The 24,249-nt window shown below is 33.4% G+C and overlaps 1 protein-coding gene, 1 non-coding gene and 1 pseudogene across 4 annotated transcripts; all 3 read left to right on the top strand.

Moving 5' to 3' along the window:
- Nucleotides 1-216: 216 nt before the first annotated feature.
- TRNAS-AGA (transfer RNA serine (anticodon AGA)) lies at nt 217-298 on the top strand. The gene has a single exon. It is a non-coding gene; the product is annotated as a tRNA-Ser (tRNA).
- A 5,587-nt stretch (nt 299-5,885) lies between these two features.
- LOC110785433 (wall-associated receptor kinase 5) lies at nt 5,886-22,595 on the top strand. Of its 3 annotated transcripts, XM_056839278.1 has the most exons (5): nt 8,131-10,892; nt 16,040-16,210; nt 20,905-21,590; nt 21,803-21,989; nt 22,092-22,595. In XM_056839278.1, exons 1-5 carry the CDS (start codon nt 9,305-9,307, stop codon nt 22,316-22,318), a joined length of 2,859 nt encoding a protein of 952 aa, XP_056695256.1. In that variant the 5' UTR covers nt 8,131-9,304; the 3' UTR covers nt 22,319-22,595. The 3 variants fall into 3 exon arrangements, with proteins under 3 accessions (XP_021845570.2, XP_056695256.1, XP_056695254.1); XM_021989878.2 differs by lacking the exon at nt 8,131-10,892 and adding an exon at nt 5,886-7,049 and having other exon boundaries at nt 21,803-22,590; XM_056839276.1 differs by having other exon boundaries at nt 9,131-10,892; nt 21,803-22,595.
- Nucleotides 8,413-8,536, top strand: LOC130470900 (uncharacterized; annotated as a pseudogene).
- Nucleotides 22,596-24,249: the final 1,654 nt, after the last annotated feature.

Genomic DNA, 24,249 nt, shown 5'->3' with positions numbered 1-24,249 from the left:
AACCGAAATGAGTTTGTGATTTAACTCATAACATCCGTATTTCGCATCTGAACTGTTTAGTTTCTTGAAATGACAATTAATTTTACTTGCTTAAAGAGGAGAATAATAGGGAGTAATTAAATGTCAATGAACAAGCAAAGCGGGTAAAATCGATTATCTCAGTGTAAATCTGTATACATTACCATATAATAATTGGATCCCAAATTAACATCTCTTGTGGACGTGCCGGAGTGGTTATCGGGCATGACTAGAAATCATGTGGGCTTTGCCCGCGCAGGTTCGAATCCTGCCGTCCACGTTTTTTCCATATTTTTGGGACCTTTTGATAATCAAAATTTAATGATGTTTAGTCGGTTGCTAAGGAAAGGGAAGACGTGCATTGAAACCAAGATTAGTATTGTGGCTAACATAACCAACACTTAGACGAGCCATCTACATATATATTAAAACTCCAAGGCATTCCATGACACCTCTCTATGACTCTATGTGTCATGATGACTTGACAAATGACATGGCATAGCAGTGACATGTCCTACACACCCATCGTTTCCTGCGTCCTCATATATAAAATATTGTTATCCATCTTTGAACTCATGACCTTTTGCATGTTAATGCAAAGTCTTAACCATCACTCCAATGACACAACTTATGCCTCTAAAACAACTAAAAAGAGAAAGTTCATACTTACAAATGCATAAAACTTTAATTCTCAAATTTATGTATTTGAATAATAATTTGTGGTAACAAAAAATTTCTTAATTTTTATACATTTACTAATCGAAACATTTATCTTTAATTTCTAGAAATGTATTTAGATCAAACATAAAACCACGAAATTAACAGTAAAAAGAATAGAAAAAAATAATGTTGCGCTTTCTTGTAGCTAATCAAATGTGTTTTTTTCCTCCAAAATGTATTTCGGCTTTGTAACTCAATATACAATTGTAAATGCAATTTAAAACAAATAATGAAAAATTACTCAAAAAATTAGTTTAGCGGTAGTTGGTTAATTTAACCAATTTTATTTTTAAACTGCATATGTAATGAATTTCATATTATTGTCAAACTGTGTATATAAAGGCATTTATAAGTGAACTTGAAATGAATAAAAAAAAAACTCGAACTATATGCAATATTCCGGGGCATCGCTCGGGGCACTAACTAGTTATATTGCATTTCTTTGTTTTCTCAAACTCAACTCAATTGATTTCTTCTATTTTGTTGTGAATAAAAATCTTGCATGAACATCACTTACTCACAACTCACATTCTTAAGGAGGGGCTCTGCGTCTCTCTCTAGGAAAATAGAGTCTCTTCCCCAGAAAACTAAACCCTAAGAAAAACTCCTCAGTCGCCACCATCAAAGAAATTAGATTTAGCTAAATGCTAAGATTTAGCACTTTACTTTATCTAATTTATCCAAGTGATAAAGGATTTGCATTAGTATTAAGAACCTATGATTTCTTGAGGTTGTCGGCCTTGACCTTCATTCTCGTCCTCAGCCGGACACTATGTCAACATATATATCTGCCACCAGAATTGGATTTGTTTAGTGTCGCCATTATAGATCTTTGTCTTTTGATGTTTGCTTCTTCCATTAGCAATCTTTTCTTTCCATTGACAACTTAGGCTCTGCCACACTTGTTTTATTGATGGATTATTGGAGTTCTAAGTCCTCAGTCGGATGTCTCCAGTTACCCGTCCTCAGCCGAACAATTTATCTATCTCGTGGTAATTTTGTTTTGCATCATCTTCCTCTGCCATTATTTTGTTTCACCATTATAGGTAAGAACACCTTCTTATGTAAGAACACTTCTATCAATAAGAACACTTTCACACTCTCAATGTTCTAAATTTATTCAAGCATGTTTTAAATATGTTTAACCATGTTCTAAAATTATTCAACAATGTTCTAAATTTGTTCAACCATGTTCTAAAATTATTCAACCATGTTCTAAATTTAGAACATGAGAACCTAGTCAACACATATACATATATAAATGTTCTAAATGTTCAAGCTCATGTTCTAAATTTATTCAAGCATGCATGTTCTAAATTTATTCAACGATGTTCTAAATTTATTCAAGCATGTTCTAAATTTATTCAACCATGTTCTAAATTTAGAACATGAGAACTTACTAAACACATATAAATATATAAATGTTCTAAATTTTCAAACTCATGTTCTAAATTTATTCAAACATGTTCTAAATTTATTAAACGATGTTCTAAATTTGTTCAACCATGTTCTAAAATTATTCAACAATGTTCTAAATTTATTCGATCAACCATGTTCTAAATTTAGAACATGAAAACATAGCAACACATATACATATATACATGTTCTAAATTTCCAAGCTCATGTTCTAAATTGATTAAAACGTGTTCTAAAATTATTCAAGCATGTTTTAAATTTAATCTAACATGTTCTAAATTTATTCAACCATGTTCTACATTTATTCAAACATGTTTTGAATTCATTCATGCATGATCTAAATTTATTCAAGCATGTTCTAAATTTATTCAAGCATGTTTTAACTTTATTCAACAGTGTTCTAAATTTATTCAAGCATGTTCTAAATGTATTCAAGCATGTTCTAAATTTATAGTTTCTTCTATTTATGCTGCCACTCTTCTTTATTGCCAATTTCACTATTTCTTCTCTAAATATTTGTTCCATAGGCTTGGCATTGAGAAGATATACTTGGATAATAAAATTCCATAAAGAAGCAGATAATGACCAGCGATTTCCACCACCGCTGCTGAAACTAGATCTCTGGTTCGATTTCAATATTTGGCATCTTTCTCTCCCTTTTCGCCCAAATTAGTGGCTTGAACGTTGGTGGCAGGCCGCTCAACACCAACACCGACCACGGACCGGTTTCCTCCAGCGCAACCACTGCTGGATCGGATCCGCTGCCGCCACCAGCATTGATTCGCGGCCACCAACAACATCGGCGAAATCAGTCGCTTGAACACCGGCGAAATCCGGTTTGATTTTATTAAAATTTCGCGATTTTGTTCGATTTCATCACCAACAACACCGGCGATTTGCGGCCACCAGCAACATCGACGATTTTGCGGCCCCCATAATTAATCGATTGAGAAATTGTTTTTTATTTCGTTCAAACTTTTGAAGAATCATCGCAAGCAACCATCGCCAAATGCTTTTGAGGTCGCCGGATAATTGATCGGAGGAAGGAGGAGCGACATCGCCGGATGTTGGTGGTGGCACCGTTGATCCGAAAGGGAATCGAGAAAGAGCAAGTAAATAGAGAGAAAGAGAAACGGGAGAGAGAGAAAGTGAAATCTGAAGAAAAAAAAAATTATTTTTTATTTTTTGTTATCATCAAATCTGAGCGGTTAGATTAATATTCATCAAACGGTTCAGAAAGTGTTCTTATCATAAGAAGTGTTTTTACGGAGAAAAGTGTTCTTACGAGAGCTTTCCTATATATAAAGTATAAATTTATGTAGATTATTAAAGGAGGAAGGAAGGCTGAGCAGAGAGGGAAGGAGGAAGGAGGGAAGGGCGAAAAGGACGAAGGAGGAAGGAGGGGAGGGCTAAGGATGAAGGAGGAAGGAGGAGAGGCCGTGAGTTTCGGGTGGTCAGACTGATTTTCTGCCGGAGTTATTTTTGGGTGGCCGGCTGATTTAGGGTAGGGAGGTTGAGCATGGTTTGGTAAGAGAGAAGAGGGAAAGGGTAAACTCATACCTTCCTGTGAAACATGACGGCGTTTTTAACCAACGAGGGCGTCGAATAAAAACCCCCTAAGTTTAATGTGCATTAGGATAACCTTATCCAATTTTTTTTGTAACTTTTAACTTGTTTTAACTTTTATATTAGAGTATACTATTATGTAGATTATTAAAACGTATAACCGTGCATAGCACAGACTAAAACTAATTGTGATAAAAGAACAATCATTAACTATTTATTTTATTTCTTTATTATAATTAATTATAAATAAAAAAACATAACTCCTATTCTTTAGGCATAAAAGTCAATTTCTTTTGTACAAACACGTGTTTTTAGGGTGCATCATGCTTACTTTATACCCTTATCCAATATCCACCATCAAAATTGCATATGTAGCACTGTGTTTAGCATTTTGAAAATAGACTTACTCCATACTATCTCCGTATTTTAATATGAGTTACACTTTCTAAAAGTTGTCGTAATTTTAATACGAGTTATACTTTCTATTTTTGGTATATCGTGGTCCCCACTTCCAATTATATTAATCTTTCTCTCTCTCTTTATCGTTTCCACACTTACTCACACCCCTTGTTTTCCCACAATAAATAATTCACCCACTATCAATTTCTTACAACAAATAATAACCTACTACCTCATTTCCATCTTATTTTAATAAAACTAACTCACTCACCTAAAACGAGTAAAACCCCATGACTAGACCTGTCAAACAGGTCGGTCGGGTCGAGTTGTAAAAAAATTATTTTCGGGTTCTCGTTTTCTGGTCGATCACTTCCGAGTTCGGTTTACAAAAGCTTGTTCAAAACCCAGAACTTTAGCGTTTGGGTCGACCAAAAAGGTTGAGAGCTTTTAAAACGCGTGTTATATTTTCATTAATTTAGGTAATACATACACAAAATATGGGCGCAAATTAGCAAAATTTCCTACACACGTTTATATTTAGTCAAATTCAACCATAAAATGGTGTATGATTCAAATTAAAATTATAATACACCCAACAACAATAACAACAATCGTGTTCATTATGTTTAAAGTTCCTCGATCATAATGTCATTTATTACTACAAATACAATGATTTTTCAATCGGTCGGGTCAAAACGGGTTCGGTCGGATTTTGACCCGTTATTTTCGGGTTGCTCGACTTCGGATAAAATCGGGTTATGGGTAACAAAATCTTGTTCAAGACCTAGTACTTTCGGGTCTGGTCGATTTTTAAACAGGTCAAATTGTAACTTATACTTCCTCCGTTCATTTTTACCCGCAATGTTGTCACTTTCACGCATGCCATGCTAAACTTTGATCATTAATTTCTTAATTCTCTTTTAGCAAAAACTATAAAATTTGATATTTTGAAAACAAATATTAAGACGAATCTAAAAAGAATCTACATGACAATGTTTTATATTATACTCCCTCTGTATTTATTTAAGGGATACACTTGCCTTTTCCGGCCGTATTTATTTAAGAGATACACTTGCCATTTTTAGTAACTTGTCAACCCCACCATCTAATTAAATAATCTATCTACACCCCACCATCACCCCCACCACCTAAAATGACATGGTCCCCACTTGTTTTAATTATTAAAATATCTACCCGACCACACTTGTTTTATTACTTTATTTCATTCAATTTTTTTTCTTAATACCCGTGTCCGACCAAGTGTATCTCTTAAATAAATACGGAGGGAGTATATAAATAACCAACAATATTGAATGTAAAATATTAAAAAAATTCAACTTTGCGACTATTAAAAAGCGGACAAAGTATTAAAATACGGAGAGGGTATTGTTTAAGAAGATATCTTTTGGATCATGGCAAAGGACAGTATGGTCTATATTTAAATACCCACGAGCAAGATGGGCATCAATGCATCATCGATTGTATCCAAAACTCAAAAGTATAGTTGAGTTTGTGACTTTTTGTGATTTCTCCGTTATGATTGGTTTAATCAAATCACATGGTTTTTATTAGTTTGTAAAAATATATATGGCGATATTATATAATTGTCATGAATATGAGGATTGAGGGTCTGTGTATGATAAGTTTCAATTTCGAATTCTCATTTCTCATTTATAATTTATATCGCACTTGTTGCTCATTTGCAAAAAAGAAATAAAAAAATAAAAATCTAATAAGTGTAGCATAGTGAGACTTTTTATGAAACCTTTCCCTACTCCGTAGTAAATATAATAATTTACAAAAGCTAACTCAAGTGAAAACACAATGACATTGTGTCTACACTATTATTGTAGTAGGTGAGCTTTTGAAAATCTATAATTAAGATTATGAAATCTCCAATTTGACTAATTTGGTTTTATTTCATACAAATACATCAAATGTTCAGAATTCAACAACTTGCAACTATAGTCGTTGGTCAAAAAAACATTCAAAAACATTAGTCATGCCGTGCTCAAGTTTATTATTGTTTTGGGTGTTAATACAATTTATGGTAAGGAGCATAATAGCATCATCGCCGGCGTCGGCGTCGGCGTCGGCACCGACATCGGCATCGGCACCTCAAGTCCTAGCTCCTTATTGTGAAGACAAGTGTGGAAATGTAAGCATTCCATATCCATTTGGTATGGGAGATGGTTGTTACTATCAAGACCCAAATAACAACTTCAAAATCTCTTGTGACCAAAGCACGACCCCTCCAACGGCATATTTTGATACAAGTTTCCCGGTATTCAACACGTCACTACTAACCGGTGAAATATGCATTAGGCGTGATATTTCATACGATTGTTACGGTAATAATAATAATAATCATCGTCGTAATTACACAGCCTTGGTTAACATACGGGGTTTCACAATATCTAGCACGAACAATTTGTTAATAGCCATGGGGTGTGACACTTATGTTTGGTTCACCGGGGTACGACATGGAAAACCGTACCAAACCGGTTGTATGACTAGTTGTGGAAGTCTAGAAGAGGTTTCCGAAGATGCCTGTAACGGGGTTGGGTGTTGTATAGCGTCCCTCCCCGATGAAGTCACCAATATCACCACCACAATCGGTAGCTTTTCGAACCATAGTCGGGTCCCGTTCAACCCGTGTAGCGTTGCGTATCCGGCAGCGGTGAATGAGTACAGGTACCATAAAATGGATTTGAGTCGAGACTTGGATTTCTATATGAAAAATAGAATACAAGTTCCTGTTGTTTTTAATTGGGCAATTGGAACACATAATTGTTCTGTTTCTCAAGCAAAAGGGAATTCTTTGTGTAAAAGTAACACATTATGTGTAGATCCACCTAACCAAGATGGCTATCACTGCAAATGTCAGGATGGCTTTACTGGGAATCCTTATCTTCCTCGAGGTTGCGCAGGTAACGTATATTAACATCCTCTGTTTTTTCTACTATTATTTACACTGTCTGTTGACTATTTTTTGTGATTTATAAATAAGGAATATATATTCATATATTATATGACAATTTTTCTCAATAAATAATACTCCATACAATACTATTATAAAAAAAATAGAGAGTGATGGATAGCTCAGTTGGTTAGAGATTCCATCCCGGTTTCAGGTGATCCTGGGATCGATTCTCATCCCCGCCCTTGTGGCTCATTTGCGCAAAAAAAAAAATTATCTAAAGTATCATCTTTAATAAATTTTACTTCTTATATTTTTTGTAGGGGAAAATTTATCAAAAGTATCATCTTTAATAAATTTGTTAATAATTAAATATATAAAGTAAATGGTTGGACTTAGGAATATATTGATGAAGAGCATCATGATTTTAAGGTTCAATTCAGTTTATCAAAACTCAATATTCGTTATTTATTATAAAATTATACGTCTTATATTTTTTGTAGGGGAAAATTTCACGTACTAACTAACTTCAAATGAATATGAGACACTTTTTGTTACTCATTAATTCATTTATAATGGCTTCATTATTTATTGGGTAGAAAGAGCCTAATAGACAAATAACTGGTGGAATTCAATTCCGGATTTTACATATCACACTCCAAGTCTGCATGCGTAGAATTACGTAGTAATTTCATTAATTTAATCCTAAATCCTACCGTATTATATACACATATATAACATAACCGATACAATTAAGTTAATAGGAAATTCACCTTCAACCAATATCAATTGCGTTATGTTTTGGAGGATCAAAGTATCAAACATAATATGCATAGCTTGCTAATTAATACTTCGTATGATCTAGTGGTTAAGACTGAAGGCCTGTGTACAATAGGTTATAGCCTTATAGGTCTCAGGTTCGAATCTCACCTCCCTCGTTTGTAATTTATATTGTCCTTATGACTCATTCACACCAAAAAAAAAAAAAAAAACATCATATAATCTAATTACTGGTTCAGTAGGATTATTATTTAAATGGTATGAAGCCGCGCCTCACATGACCACTTTTTTTTTTGACCAGGAATCCTCACATGGCCACTTGATATATAAATATACAATTTTTATGTAGAACTTGGCCAGTTGGATTGAAATTCAGATAGTAGCACGCAAGCCTAGGAACCACTTGGTCACTTGATATATAAATCATTTTAAATTGTAGTAATCCGTATATTTTAGATTCTATATATATCATCGCAATAACATGTTCTAATTTGAATTTTATTAGCTTAGATTTAATTATATATCAAACGTGAATAGATTTAAAATTTCACTTATATACAAAGTACTCCATAAAATTTAAGAAAACGGTAGAATAACCCCGGCACAAGGTTGACACAAAATTGAAATGATACAGAGAAGACATTTTCAAGATTGAAATTAATATGGCCCCTTTGCAAGGATGACACAAATTTAAGAAAACATTTTCAAGAAATCTTTCTAGATTTTTTTTAATATAAATTGTAGTAAATGTATTATTCTTACCTTTGTATATACTACCACCAAAACAACTTAAGCTCTCAAAAATCTTAGAATTTTCTTTTTCTCTTGTAAGACCGTCTTACAGAAATGCTTACAATCAAATTGTGGTCATCTCTTTTTTAGAAGTACTAACTATATTTTTTGTTTTGACAACCAACTACATTATTTAATGCTAACTATATTAGTACGGAGTATGTAATTAATTTAACTAACTTTTAATTAAAAAATAGTTATGAGCCCACGTTAAAGTAAAATACAAACAGGTATGCTTAATTGCTTATAAGTCGAATGGTTATAATCCGTACTATTATATTATAGGAAATACATAATTTATATTATTATTTAATCTATTTTCCATAACTGATTTCTGTTATTAGTTGGTTAGGGTCTTTGTATATATTCCCTAGTCTACTTGCTTCTCAAGTAATGAATTCCGTTTTCATTCATTTACTACATTCTGAATATAATTCTCTTCTTCTCTCTCTGATATTCTGCTCAAATTCTCTGATATTCTGCTCGAACTCTTCATGGTATCAGAGCCATAATCTCTGATAAAGAGATTGAGGTTTCTCAATTTGAGATTTACTCTTCGATCTTCTCAGAATTAATAGTGTTTGATCACTGAAGTTCTTGCTGGAATTTTTGCTGCGAAATTTCTTGCGATTGATTGCGAAATTTCTTGCACAAAACTGAAGAAATTGATTCTTACTAAAACTATCTTCTGCAATGGCGATTGGAAACACTGAAAGTGAAGGTTCTCAATCAAATTCTGAAGGTAACAACAATAATTTTGATCCTTATTTCATAGCAAACTCAGACAATCCTACTTCCAGTTTAGTTGCTGTTCCTTTTAATGGTGCGAATTTTGTTCGATGGAGTAGGAATGTTAAAAGAGCTCTAATAGCTAAGAATAAGGAAGGTTTCATTAATGGTGAATTGCTTAAACCTACTGTTAATCATAAGGATTACTTGAAGTGGAAACGAGCTGATTTTATGGTAGTAAGCTGGATTTTAAGCTCTATGAATCATGATTTAGCTGATGATTTTGGCTATATTGATAATGCTGCTGACCTATGGCTTGAATTGGCTGAAAGATTTGGACAGTCTAATGGTCCATTGATTTATCAATTGAAGAAGGAAATAGAGAATTTGACTCAAGAAAATATGACTATAGTGTCATATTACAGTAAACTGAAGAAGTTATGGGATGAGATGCAGACTCTAAGAGCCTTTCCTACTTGTACTTGTGGTGTTATGTTGACATGTAGTTGTCAATTTTTAAAGAAAGTGGCTGAGTTTGAAGAAGAGGACAAAATGATGAAGTTCTTGCTTGGTTTGAATGGAGGTTTTGACAGTACCATCACTAATGTGTTAGCTATGGATCCTATGCCTAATTTGAATAGAGTGTTTTCAATCACTCAGCAGATTGAAAAACAGAAGGAAGTGAGTAATGCTGTTGTTGAGCATAACATTCTAAATAGCAGTGCCATGGCTGCACAATTTTACAAAGGCAATCAGGTCCAGAAGAATGATGGAAATCATGGAAAGAAAGATTGGAAAGAGCTTAAGAAAGAGAAGTTGAATAGGTTTTGTACTCATTGCAAAGGGAAAGGTCATACTGCAGAACAATGTTTCAAGATAATTGGTTATCCTGATTGGTACAATTCTATCAAGGCTTCTAAAGGAAGTAACTCAAGCAACACTAGATTTGCTGCCAATGTAAATTCTGCAACTGATGCTGGTGATGATCCTCTTGATAATACAGCTGCAGACAATGGTTTGGTTAACAGTACAATGCTTAATGCAATTTGTCAAGAAGTCATGAAGGTGATGAAAGGACAACAATCTCAGAATACAAATACTTCTGCAGCAAGTTGTTCTTATGCTAACTATGCAGGTACTATTTCTCATTCTTTTAACTGCACTACAACTGAATTAAGTCATGATCATTTATGGATTGTTGATTCTGGTGCTTGTGATCATATGACCTTTGATGAAAATATATTGACCAACATAAGAGTTCTTATTCAGCCTATCAAAGTTGGTTTGCCTGATGGAACTCAGATGACAGTTGAGAAAATTGGGGATACTGTCCTCAGTGATGATTTGGTCTTACATAATGTGCTACTAGTGAAAGGTTTTAGGCATAATTTGCTGTCTGTTGGGAGATTGATTGAACATACTGGAATCCTAGTAACATTTACCAAAACTGGATACATTTTCCAGGACCCCTCTAATTCCAAGAAACTTGGTGCTGGAAAAAGGACAAATGGACTCTACTATTTTGTCACAACTCCAGTTGATATCTGTCAAGGTAATAGTTCTCAGTTACCTAGCTGCAATACAGTTGATAGTATGGTTGATGTACATATGATGAGATTGCCAAATAAAACTTCCACTAGTATTTCTAAGACTAAGGATGATGCTAGAAATACTCTGGATTTGTTACATGCTAGATTGGGTCACCCTTCTTTGTCAAAAATGAAATTTGTGAATGCTGAATGTTGCAAAGGAATCACTGAATACAACTGTGATATCTGTTATAGTGCCAAACAGCATAAATTTCCTTTTTCTGTGAGTCACAGTAGAGCTGCTGCATGTTTTGATCTGATTCACATTGATCTTTGGGGTTCATACAAAGTCAAAAATTTAGATGGAGCTTCTTATTTCTTAACTATAGTTGATGATCATAGCAGAATAACTTGGACTTATCTGATTCATAACAAGTTGCAAGTTCAGAAAATCATCTCTGAATTCCTCTCTATGGTTCAGACTCAGTTTAATCAACTAGTGAAGAAAATTAGAACTGATAATGGCACTGAAATAATCAAAGAATCCTGTAGAAACATGTTTGCCAGCAAGGGCATTTTACATGAAAGAAGTGTGCCTTATGTTCCTCAACAGAATGGTAGAGTTGAGAGGAAACATAGAAGCTTGCTGGAAATTGCTAGAGCCCTAAGATTTCATGCAGGTCTCCCTAAGAAATTCTGGGGAGAGTGTGTTCTCACTGCTACTCATTTGATCAACAAAATCCCTTCCAAAGTCTTAAATGGGAAAACTCCTTTTGAGATCATGTTTAATACTCCTCCTGTTTATGAAAATCTCAGAGTTTTTGGCTCTCTGTGTTTTGTTCACAATTCTCACATTCAGAGAGACAAATTTGACTCAAGAACTAAAAGGTGTTTGTTCATTGGGTATCCTGCTGGATGTAAAGCTTTTAAATTATATGATCTTGACACACACAAAGTGTTTGTTTCAAGGGATGTAATATTTTTTGAGACTGTTTTTCCTTACAAACTAGCATCTGTATCTGATATTCCAATGATTACTTCTCCTCCTATGATTGATCTAAGCACTAATTCTTGTCAAACACCAATCTTAAACACTTCTTCTTCCACTGTATCCACTCCTACTCTAAATTCTTCACCCCATATTTCCCTAACTTCACCAAATGACATTGATCATATTTCTCCTCCTACTTCTCCTACTCCTTACATACAGACCACTTCTCCTAATTCTTCACAATCTATGCCTACTTCTATTACTTCTGACTCCTCTACTCATTCTCCCCTTCCTCTTGTTCCTAATCTGAGTGCCATTCCTGTTCAAAGGAAATCTACAAGACCTATCAAACCTCCTGTTGTCTTAAAAAATTTTGTTGGAAGCTATGTTCCACACAGAGATGAACCAGAACCACAGACTAGTGATTCTCTTTCCTTTTCTGTTGATTCTTCTATTCCTACAGAAACAAATAATTTTGATGATGATAGTTGGTTATTAAATCTAGCTTTGGACAGTTATGATATTTGGGATTCTCTTGCCTTTTCTGTAAGTCTTTCTTCCAATGATCCCAAAACCTATCATCAAGCTAAAGATGATACCAATTGGATACAAGCCATGGAGAAAGAAATCATTGCTCTTGAGAGCAATGATACTTGGGATTTAACCTTGTTACCCAAGGACAAAAAGGCAATAGGCTCTAAATGGGTGTACAGAACAAAACTGAATCCAGATTACTCCATAGACAAGTACAAAGCCAGATTGGTAGCTATTGGTTATCAACAAATTGAGGGCAAGGATTTCACACAAACTTTCTCTCCTGTTGCTAAACTGGCTACAGTTCGAATTGTTATTGCCTTAGCAGCTGTTAAGGGTTGGAATTTGTGTCAATTGGATGTGAATAATGCTTTTTTGCATGGATTTCTGGATGAAGAGGTGTACATGAAACCACCTGCTGGTTACACCAAAGCAAAACCAGGTGAGGTTTGCAGACTTAAAAGATCTCTTTATGGCTTGAAACAAGCTTCCAGACAATGGAACAAGGAGCTTAGCAAGTTTCTGAAAGTGTTGAAATTTCAGCAATCAACACAGGATTACTCTCTATTCACAAGAAATCTAGATGGAGAGTTTTTGGTTCTCTTAGTCTATGTTGATGATATTTTGTTGACTGGAACATCATTAACTCAAATGCAAGAAGTCAAGACAGCTTTGGATAAGGCATTCACAATCAAAGATCTAGGTCAGTTGGCCTATTTCTTGGGGATTGAAATTCACAGAACTGACAAAGGTATTTTTCTTTCTCAAAGAAAATATATCACTGATATACTTGCTGATGCTGGTATGCTTGATTGTGAATCTGCTCCTGCTCCTTTGTCCTGTGGTTTGAAATTATCCACTGAAGCTGGTGATCTACTGGAAGAACCAGATGTTTACAGAAGGCTTGTTGGAAGATTGTTGTACTTGGGCATCACAAGACCAGACTTGTCTTACTGTGTTCAACATCTAAGTCAGTTTGTACACTCTCCAAGAATACCTCACTTGCGTGCTGCTCTTCATGTTCTTAAATATCTCAAAGGAACTTTGGACAATGGCTTATGGTACTCTTCCAGTTCTGACTTGCAAATCTCAGCTTACAGTGATGCTGACTGGAGTTCTTGTCAATACAGCAGCAGATCACTTAGTGCCTATGCTGTTTTCCTTAGTTCTAATCTGATATCTTGGAAAACTAAAAAGCAAAGGAGTGTGAGCAAATCTTCTGCTGAAGCAGAATACAGAAGCATGTCTGCAACTGCTAGTGAACTGGTTTGGATACAAGGATTATTGGAAGATCTTCAAGTTCATATTCAGCTGCCTGTTACTCTTTACTGTGATAATACATCAGCTGAACATCTTGCACATAATCCAGTTTATCATGACAAAACTAAACATCTCAAACGAGAAATGCATTACATCAGAGAACAGGTGGAAGCTGGCTTCATCAACACTTCTCATGTTCCTAGTTCTCAGCAATTAGCAGATTTGCTTACCAAACCTCTCCCTTCTTCTCAACACCATTCATTATCTGCCAAGCTTGGTCTCTTATCCAAGGTCCAGCTTGAGGGGGGAGTATAGGAAATACATAATTTATATTATTATTTAATCTATTTTCCATAACTGATTTCTGTTATTAGTTGGTTAGGGTCTTTGTATATATTCCCTAGTCTACTTGCTTCTCAAGTAATGAATTCCGTTTTCATTCATTTACTACATTCTGAATATAATTCTCTTCTTCTCTCTCTGATATTCTGCTCAAATTCTCTGATATTCTGCTCGAACTCTTCATATATAAAGTTGTTATAATATAATACAAATAATTACACGTAATGTTGAATAACTTCACTCTCTTTAGCAAAATAAAATTTTAATTGTAAAAAAATTGGCATCAGCGATGATGTGGTCTTACCGTCATTAGACCTTTTTTAAAACATTTGTATACTTTTTTACATCGAACTTTTGAAGTATTTTGCACCAAACATATATTATATTTTTTTAAAAACAAAATTTTGGAAGTATATACTCCATTCTTTTCTAGTTGCTAGTTGCTAGTTTCATTTGTTTCTACTTGTATTATTTAATTAAAGTATTTGTATAACTGATATTCTAATAACATCGTCTTTATATGAGGTCATAGTCTGTTTTCAATTATGCATGCAATAATGCAATTTTATATTGTTTTGGTTAGCATATACTTTGCGAAAGTCAACTAACCTTATTGAAATACTACGACCTAACTTAAAGAGATCGAAATGGGAAGATAATTGGAAGATCGTAATTATAAAAGAAAGTGATATTGTATTTGTATAATTAGTAGATATTTAACTACATTATTAATAATGTTTTAACATGGTCATATATTAGAGATCACATAAAATGACAGCTAAATATATATAGTGTTTTGAGTAGTTAGGCCGGATGAGGAGGGGATTAAGTTTATATAGTAAACAAATGTTGTTTATTTTTTACTTCTTGGGTTAATTGTTGTTATCCCCAAATTTAGCTTAATCATAAAGATGATTGAGTTTATTTAACTTATTTCCATATTGACAGTTATGATATAATTATTCTTGATTTAATTTAAGGCAAGATTTGATATTAATTCAGTTGTGAGCGAGTCTATACACTACAAGATTTTGTATCTTTAACGACAACCTAATTACGACGGGTCAAAAATCCCGTCGTAAAAGCCTTTTGCGACGGGGCTAACAACCAAACAATGACGGGAATAACCGTCGCAAATGTCTTTTACGACGGATTTACGACGGGATTTTCTATTAACGACGGCCCCCTTTTATGACGGGTTCGCGACAAGAAATCCCGTCGTTAATCTACGATTATTGGCCTTTCATGACGGGATTTCCCGTCGTTAATAGTACAATTTCTTGTAGTGATAATAGACTATTCTATAGGGGGACACCAAAAGTGCAATTACTAACAGGATTTCCCTTATAGAATATAGAAGAGATGCTTTCATATATTTTTTTTAGCATGTTCGCCCATCAAATACCTATTTTACCTCGTACACATTTATATTTACTCTTGCTATCTACGGAGCAACGTACATACGTTTTTGTTAGGAATAGTACAGGACAAAAATCTAGACAAAGCACACAATATAAATAACGTGGTATACCCACATTCCAATTTGTATTTTTAATCAAAACCGTTATTAACTATACAATCAATCAACCCTTACAGGTGTTTCTCTCAAACTATGTTCAAACTCGGGATCTCAAGCATATTAATCATAATGGTATATAAATCCCTATTTATATGCTTCAACTTCCTAACTTTAGTCCTAGTGTGAGGAAACACAATATTACTAGAATATTACAATTTAGGAGAAACCAAGATACTAACAAATATGTCCCTGAAATACAATTCGTAAAATAGGAATACAATAACATAATATATCTCCTAAATAAATATCTAGTAATATAACAAAACCGAAACCTATCCCCATATTGGGTTTAATATTAGCAGTTTTATTTCTAATTTTGTTTGTTACTCGTATTATATGAGTATTTTTTATATTTTCTCTCTTTCTTAATATTTATATCCAACTAAATATTTTCTCTCTTTCTTGTAACCTAAATGTCGAAACTACAAAAGAAGGAAGTATAATGATGTTATATCTATATGTAGACATTGATGAGTGCAAGGAGTCAAATGAATGTGAGAAACCAGAGTATTGTATAAACCAAATTGGAAGTTACCATTGCAAATGTCCGAAGGGCTACCACGGTAACGGGACAAGGACCCAACCTTGCAGCTCCGATAGGAAGTCTTGGCTCATTCCAGTTGCGGCCACTGCAGGTAAACAAAAGACATATTTCTTAATTCTTAAAAGGCCAATTTGCCAAATACAACCTAATAAAGTTATCTATTTGTCAATTACAACCTCAAATTTTTATTTTTGTCAATTACTACCTTAAACTTGTACATCTATTTTAAATTACAATCCGAAATCATTTTCCGACAAAAATCACCGGAAAATGATGTCATAACGTTATTTAAAATATTATAAAGTACATAATATCTGTAAAAAGAAATTATTTTGTCGACCTTTTTTTGTTTTAATTCTTATTTATCAATTTTTTTTGTCCACTAATTAACGTTATTGCTATATATTGCTCTATTGTCCTACTATGATTGATTCCACAATTGCCAAAGGTAAGGATTAAGGACATAATCACATAGTAGTGCGTGCAAAATCAAGTGAGACACGCTATTATACATGTTAATTTATTTTCTTAACTTTGGTATTACATTCTTGCAAAATTTTAAAGTTTTCTATAGAGAGATCAATGGTGGGAATTTTTTGGGGATATTTGTGAACATTTTTCTCCCCATGTTATTTAAGGTTATTAAATGTTATAATACAACTGACATTATATTTTAATTTATTTTCGCACGCATCGCGTGCATATAAGACTAGTATCTCATATGATGAGAGGCATATGATCCAAAGATTTAAATGACCCATGATTGAATTGGTTTGTGATATGAAATTGTTTTTCAAAGGAATAGTTGCTTTTAATTTTATGAGATATGATGGGAATTGAATTGAAATCAGGTTAATTTATACTCCTATTTCGTATGAGTTTTGGAGGGATGAGAGGTTGATGGTTTATTGTGGGAATGAATGGATTTCATGTATCAATTTTTCAGTGGAGTAGAAATTAGAAAGATTAATCACTAATTTTGTTGTTCATCATTCATCCAAGTTATAAAAAAACCACTCAATTTCAGATTGGTCGTCCACGCGACAGCTGGAGGATAATTTTATATGGGAGAACCACGTGGCAATAAAAATGTAGATGGATGACGATTGTTTTTTACTCCCTCCGTATTTTTTAAGGAATATACTTGTTTTTTCCGGCCATATTTATTTAAGAGATACACTTGCCATTTTTAGTAACTTATCAACCCCACCATCTAATTAAATAATACATCTAATATACCTTATCACCCACCATCCTATTAAATAAATATTTTCATAAACTCACCCCACCCTCCACCCACCAAAATGACATGGTCCCCACATATTTAATTATTAAAATATTTATCCAATCCCACTTGCTTTATTATTTTATTTCATTCAATTATTCTTCTTAATACCCGTGCCCGGCCAAGTGTATCTCTTAAAAAAATACGGAGGGAGTATGGTTTTATGTTTTAAACTAACTAGCTTTTGAGCCCGTTCTATGAACGGGCGGTTGTATAATGGTTGTTCGGATGTCTTTTAAAGTTTTAATTAGTGATGACTTGTGATTTTTGGTAATATATGAATTAAATAGAGGTGTAATTTGAAGTAGGGGTAACAATGGATCGGATGTAGATCGGGTGGAGATTCATCCGTCTCCATCCGTCAACTTTTCATTTATGATCCAACCCATCCGTCTCCATTTACCCTCCATCCACATCCGACTCATCCATCATGCATCCACGGATGAATTGGGTTGGTCGGATGATTAACGATAGTAATTAAAAGTATCGTCAATTTTATTTATAATATCAATCAATATAAAGTAATATGTGTTAACATAGTGGACAATGAATTATAATTTTGACATCTACATTATAAAATAACCGAAAACTAATAATAAAAAATTATTAGGTAATACATACATGATTCTATTAATAATTAAGTAATTGTAATTATTAATTTTAACGGATGGATGGATGTATCAAATGATGGATCGGGTGACGGGTTGGATGAAGCTCCGCCCGAATCCGACCCGACCCATCACCCGATCCACGCGCCACCCGTTTAACATCAGTGTTTTATCGGATTTCAACCATATATTCGGTCGGGTAGTTCGAATATCCGTCGGACTTTGATGAAATTGTCACCCCTAATTTGAAGGTTGAAAAATTATAAAAAAAATAGGATTAATTGACCAGAATAATCCCAACTTTAGGTGGTTTGCTTTTAATAATCCCAACTATAAGTTTTTTTTTAATAATCCGAACTTTTACACCTATTGACTTTTAACGGGCCTAGCAGGTAAGTTACTTACTGTAGCAGGTAATGTATGGCGTGGCGCTGACATGGCAATAGAGAGTTAGTTTTTTTTTCTTTAAATGCATTTATTCCCCCTTATTTATTTTCCTTAATAAATCTCCTTATAACCCTTGTTTCTCATTTCGTCATTTTCTTTGATTCTCCACCCAAAATTTTAAATGTTTTCAAACCTCATATTTTAATGTGACATTTAATAGCTGAACGAAGTAAACCTCATATGTTAGATCCACCGGGTCATTTTTGGGTTCAAGGGGGTGTATTCCTTTGGGTTTTTTTTTTAAAGGATACAGAGTTTAATTTATTTAAATGGGTTACTACCAGTAACTTACTAGTAGTAACAAGGTTGATGACCTTTGATTTCAGTTATTTGAAAGGGATACAACCATAGCAGAAATGGTGGTTACCAAATGAAGCACGATGAAGATGATGTAGTATGATTTAAGTTTATTTACCTGCCAAATTAAACAAATAACACAAAGTAAAAACAAAAATGTCAAAATGAACCTCCTTTTACAATCAAAAAATTGTCAAATTACAATCTAAGGTTAAACATACGAGCATGGAAGGTGTTTGATTTTTGTTTTTATTTTATTTTACAGCAGATGAAAAACAAAAAGGGTTTAACTTTGGGTGAATGGATATTGAATGAATGACGTGTACCAAATTTTTTAGAGAGAAACTAAAAGCCCAAGTCCAAGTTTGCAAGTGTTTACCATTTTAACAGGTTACCGGTTCTTGGGATTGTTAAAAGTCATTAGGGGTAAAAGTTTGGATTATTAAAAAAAAAAACCATAGTTGGGATTAATAAAAGTGAAACGTTCAAAGTTGGGATTTTTCCAGTCAATTATTCCAAAAAAATATATGTTGAGTTAATATTGAATGTTAAAGGGGGTGAAGTGGAAGAGATTAATGTGTATATTGTACTATTGATAATTTATGTTGAATAAGGAAGATGAAGTGGAAGAGGAGTTAAAGTTGTAAAACATATAAACAATAATAAAAAAAAAACTAATAATGAATTAATGAATGAAATGAGAGATGACACATGGCTTCCAATAATCTATGGTTATCCTTTTTAAATACTAGGTATAGATTATAAATATAAATTGTCATTCAATGATTATATAGTAAACTCAATAGAAAATAATATCTCACTACTTTTATTGTCTTTAATAAGGCGAAATAATCTCTATTTTATAAGGGAATTCGTGATGTCCTTTTCGTAAATTAAGACGGTCTAACGGTTAGACCATTTTTATAGACTGGAACCAATTAGTTATGCACTTTAACTAATTAGTTAACCATTGAAACCAATTAGTTAAGTCTGAAATTCAATTAGTTAAGCAACGAAATCAATTAGTTATGCAACAGAACCAATTAGTCAAGCTAACACTGAACCAATTAGTTAAACAATGAAACTGATTAGTTAAGCAAACCGATCAATTACTTAAGTTTTTATGAGTTTTAGTTCATAATAAGTTTGTTAAGAAATAATAACTATTCGACTCATAAACTTAACTATTTATTTTTATACCTTAACTATTTTGTTATTCAACTAGTTATGATTTTATTACTTTTAGTTATGCTTTACACTAGTTTAGTTAGTACCAAAAAGTGGTCTAACCTTAGGCGGTATTACACAAAAGTTTCTATTCACAAATGGCCTTTTGATGTCCCCATATAAAATAGACTAAAATACACTAGACAATTTATTTTACAAATTATAAGCAGATTAATTATTTTAGTAATTTAAAAAACTTGCTATTCAATGCAAATTTGTAAGTTAAAAATACCAAATAATATCATGCATACAATCTTCCCTATTGAAATGTTACAGCAAAACATCAACAAAGAAGTAAATAATTTAGCCAACAATCATAAAAGCAAGTAAGTAAAAATTATGGAAATCGGTCTCGTAATATCTCATTTTCTTTCACGAAAATAATAAAATATGTAAATAAAAGACACAAAAAATCAAATAATATTACAAATTTATTATAATTGCCAAAAAATTTATTATGTATACAGAAAACTAAAATTACTTAAATTACTTTCGTCATTCGATTTTTTATTGTAAAAGTAATAGAAGTCTGAACCATTATAAGAAAAAGAAGTAATCAAACAAACGAGTTTATTCAAAAAAAAACTCCACAACCGTTTCTCTTGAAGTCGCGCCGACACATGTGAGTATATATATTCTTCTCCTGAATCCATACACAAATTAAGAAAATAAAAACATAAATTGTGTTATTGAGATTTATCATTTTCGACGACAAAAATCACTCATTGAATTGATATACAGTAGGTCTTTAAAATGTTGTCTTAACTTTTCGTTAATGTCAGCATAGATGCATTCTAAAATCCACACACGCAACACGTATATAAAAGACTAGTACGTACATAATTAATGAAAGGCCATATATTCAAATCTTGTTAGAGACTTATTCTTTATGTATTCGCTTATGTGGTGCTACCGTGCTAGGCGTTGCTGGTGCTATGATAATTTTGCTAGTGATCGGGTTTTACCTCTATTGGAAACACGGAAAAATACAACACAAGCGAATGCGGGAAAGTTTCTTTAGGCAAAATGGAGGTTTACTTTTACATGAAAAACTTTCTGGACGGAAGATAGATGGGTTAAAAGTTTTTACAGCACAAGATCTAGAAATCGCAACGAACAATTATAACGACAAATATATAATCGGAAGAGGAGGTTTTGGCATAGTTTACAAAGGAATATTGGGCAATAACCAACACATTGCAATCAAAAGATCTCTAAAGGTAGATCCACGCCAAGTTGAGCAATTCATCAATGAAGTTCTGGTTTTATCACAAATTAACAACAGAAACGTGGTCAAATTACTAGGATGTTGTCTTGAGACGGAAGTACCATTGCTAGTGTACGAGTTCATTACCAACGGGACGTTATATGATCACTTAGTTGATGCAGTTAAAGCTTCGATTTTAACATGGAATACGCGTCTAAATATAGCATTGGAAGTTGCTAACGTCCTATCTTATTTGCATACCACAATCTCAACTCCGATTATTCATAGAGATATGAAGTCGATGAACATACTCTTAGATGATAACTACACTGCTAAGGTAGCTGATTTTGGAGCCTCCAGGTTGGTTCCAGAGGACCAAGGTCAAGTCGTAGCTACAATGGTATGTACTCATAAACCCACTCTATACAAGAAAAGAGATTGACCATATATAAGACTGACAGGTTTCCATTCTAAAACCAATTGGTGATAAATGGAGTAACCTACCAGTCTTAATTACTTACTCACAAAGTATTGCTAGCTAGTCAATCTTTGTTATTTTTTTGATGTGGGATAACTGGTCTAATAGTTAGATGTGGTTTATATTGTTAACAGGTACAAGGGACATGGGGGTATTTGGATCCGGAGTATATGCAGACGAGAAAACTAACTGAAAAGAGCGATGTTTATAGTTTTGGTGTAGTCCTAGTGGAGCTAATAACTCGAAAAAAGGCAATTTGTTATGATAGGCCTGATGATGAGACAAGTCTAGCTATGCACCTTCTTATTAAAATGAGAGAAGGTGAATTGTTAAACATCCTTGACAAAACCATAGTAAATGAGGGAACAATCGAACAAATACAACAAATGGCTAATCTAGCTACATGTTGCTTGATGGTAAAAGGTGACGATAGGCCAAGCATGAAGGAAGTTGCTATAGAACTGGAGACAATAAAACGAATCGGGTCAAGCCCATGGATTAGTAAGGATGGATCATTTCAAGAAGATATGAGTGTAAGTGAATCGTTGCTCGAAGGATATCCAAGATCAGGTACTAGTGGTTGTAGCAGTAGTATTGACATAGACTTGTATAATCCACGTTTAGATTCAATTCTAGCCGATGGGAGGTAACTAGTATTATGTTGTATATGTATTGCGTATCTTATCGATGAGGTCCTAATATTGTGGTTAAAATTTAAAGTTGACTGTTTGTATATGATTATAGGTTCAAAATCCCCTATGTATTTGTAATTTATATTATTCTTGTTGCTCATTAGGCGCCAAAAAGTATTGTATACCTTGAGGACTAATTTTGTAATAGACCAACACAAATGGCATGATTATGGGTGATGTGAATATATATACATTTCGAATGTAAATTTTTCTATATAGAGGTATATTGTGCGTCTTACAATGAGGCAATGAGGCAATGAGGGTAAGTCTAGTAATTAATATTGAAAGTCTGTGTACAATATGTTACAGGTTCGAATTCTCTTCCAATATGTAATCTATATGCCATCATAACTATTCGCAAAAAAAAAAAATTAAGAATTGAAATAAAAAATAGATATTGTATTCTTGAGAACTAATTTTGTAAAAGACCAAGATAAATGGCATGACTAATCTCTATTATATAAGTGAAGAGGGGAGAGACATTATGGTAACGTCATTTTTCGTGTCCCCCACATAAAAGACTAAAATATCCTTCCCAGTTCTACAGTTTACTCAAACAACAAACCAAATTTGACTTAATAGCATGGTATTTTAATCGTTGATGCTTGCTAATGAGACTCAAGACAACAAGTTCCTTTATTGTTGTTCTGATTCTTTTTCATTTTCACTTCATTCAATTAGATGTTCTTTTCTCTTCAAATTAATTTGAAAATATTAAGGTGATGTTTGGTTGACATGAAAAACATAGGAAGTATGACTTCCTAGGAAGTGGAACATTAGAGTATTGTTTAATTGGTTGGCAAAATGATGGAAAGTCACTCTTCTTAGGACGTTTTAATTCCTACAAAATGGAGGAAGTTGCTTACCTAGGTTCCCCTAGGTAAGTGGAACTTCCCATGGAATTTATTTTCCATGTTTAACCAAACAATATTGACACTAGTGGAAAACTCTTCATTTGCCTCGCCGCATTTCCGTCGCACTTCTAGACAAGCGACTCAATTATTGAATTTTATTATGAAATTTTATCATTTGCGTCGCAGTTAGACCCCGTTTGGTTCGACCACATGTATAAGGTATATGTTTGAGTATTAAACCCATGGATTTATAATCAACGATACATAGAAAATCATAACTTATTCCACCTGTTTGGTAAAATAAATTTAGAATTTTATCATACCGATAATATACTCTCCTACTCCTTATTCTCATCTTTTTGTTTTTTACACCTTCCGCTCCTCCTTCTACTTAAAGATGTAAGGAAAAAAAACTAAAATTCAATAAAATATAAAAGGCAGACATTATATTTTGATATATGACACCATCTCCACCACCACAATCGCTCGCTTTGTTTCAACTCTAACCATCACATTCTTATGTCATTAGACGAAATTTGATTTTTGGTGGTTGTTTTTTTTACAATTGAAGCTACAAATCTAGACTTCAATGTCCTTCGACGATTAACAATATATTTAGGTATTTTATTCAAAGATATGTTTAGTTAAATTATTTTTCAGTATTCTAATTTCGTCATTTTGGGTTCTTACGGGGGTGTTGATGGTGGCGTTAGGTAGCATTGGCGATTTGATGGAGAATCGACAGGGTACTAACTTTGTAGTATAATTTTTATGATATTGATTTTTTGGGTAGCTTGGGCGGCGACGGTGGTGGAGCAACATTAGTTAGGCTGTTATGGAGTTTGTTTGATCGAGTTTGCACTGTCGATTTTATTTTCAGTTAATATAATTCCATATACCCACCTCGCCCTTGAGTATGAGAACTCGATACCGTAGGGGTTTTGGAGGTGGATCCCCAAATTTTAAATTTTATAAAAATAGTTAATCAAACATAAGTATGGGGTTGGATGATTTCAAACATATACCTGATTCCAA

This window comes from Spinacia oleracea, chromosome 3, assembly GCF_020520425.1.
Source record: "Spinacia oleracea cultivar Varoflay chromosome 3, BTI_SOV_V1, whole genome shotgun sequence".
Lineage (NCBI taxonomy): Eukaryota > Viridiplantae > Streptophyta > Magnoliopsida > Caryophyllales > Amaranthaceae > Spinacia > Spinacia oleracea.
This window is presented reverse-complemented; position numbering and strand designations above follow the sequence as displayed.

Excerpts from the sequence above, each read along its gene's own strand:
- LOC110785433 (XM_056839276.1), top strand. The coding sequence starts at position 9,305 with ATGGCGATTGGAAACACTGAAAGTGAAGGTTCTCAATCAAATTCTGAA. Across the intron at positions 10,893-16,039 it reads TCCAGTTGATATCTGTCAAG|ACATTGATGAGTGCAAGGAG; the intron begins GTAATAGTTCTC and ends ATCTATATGTAG. Across the intron at positions 16,211-20,904 it reads TCCAGTTGCGGCCACTGCAG|GCGTTGCTGGTGCTATGATA; the intron begins GTAAACAAAAGA and ends CTACCGTGCTAG.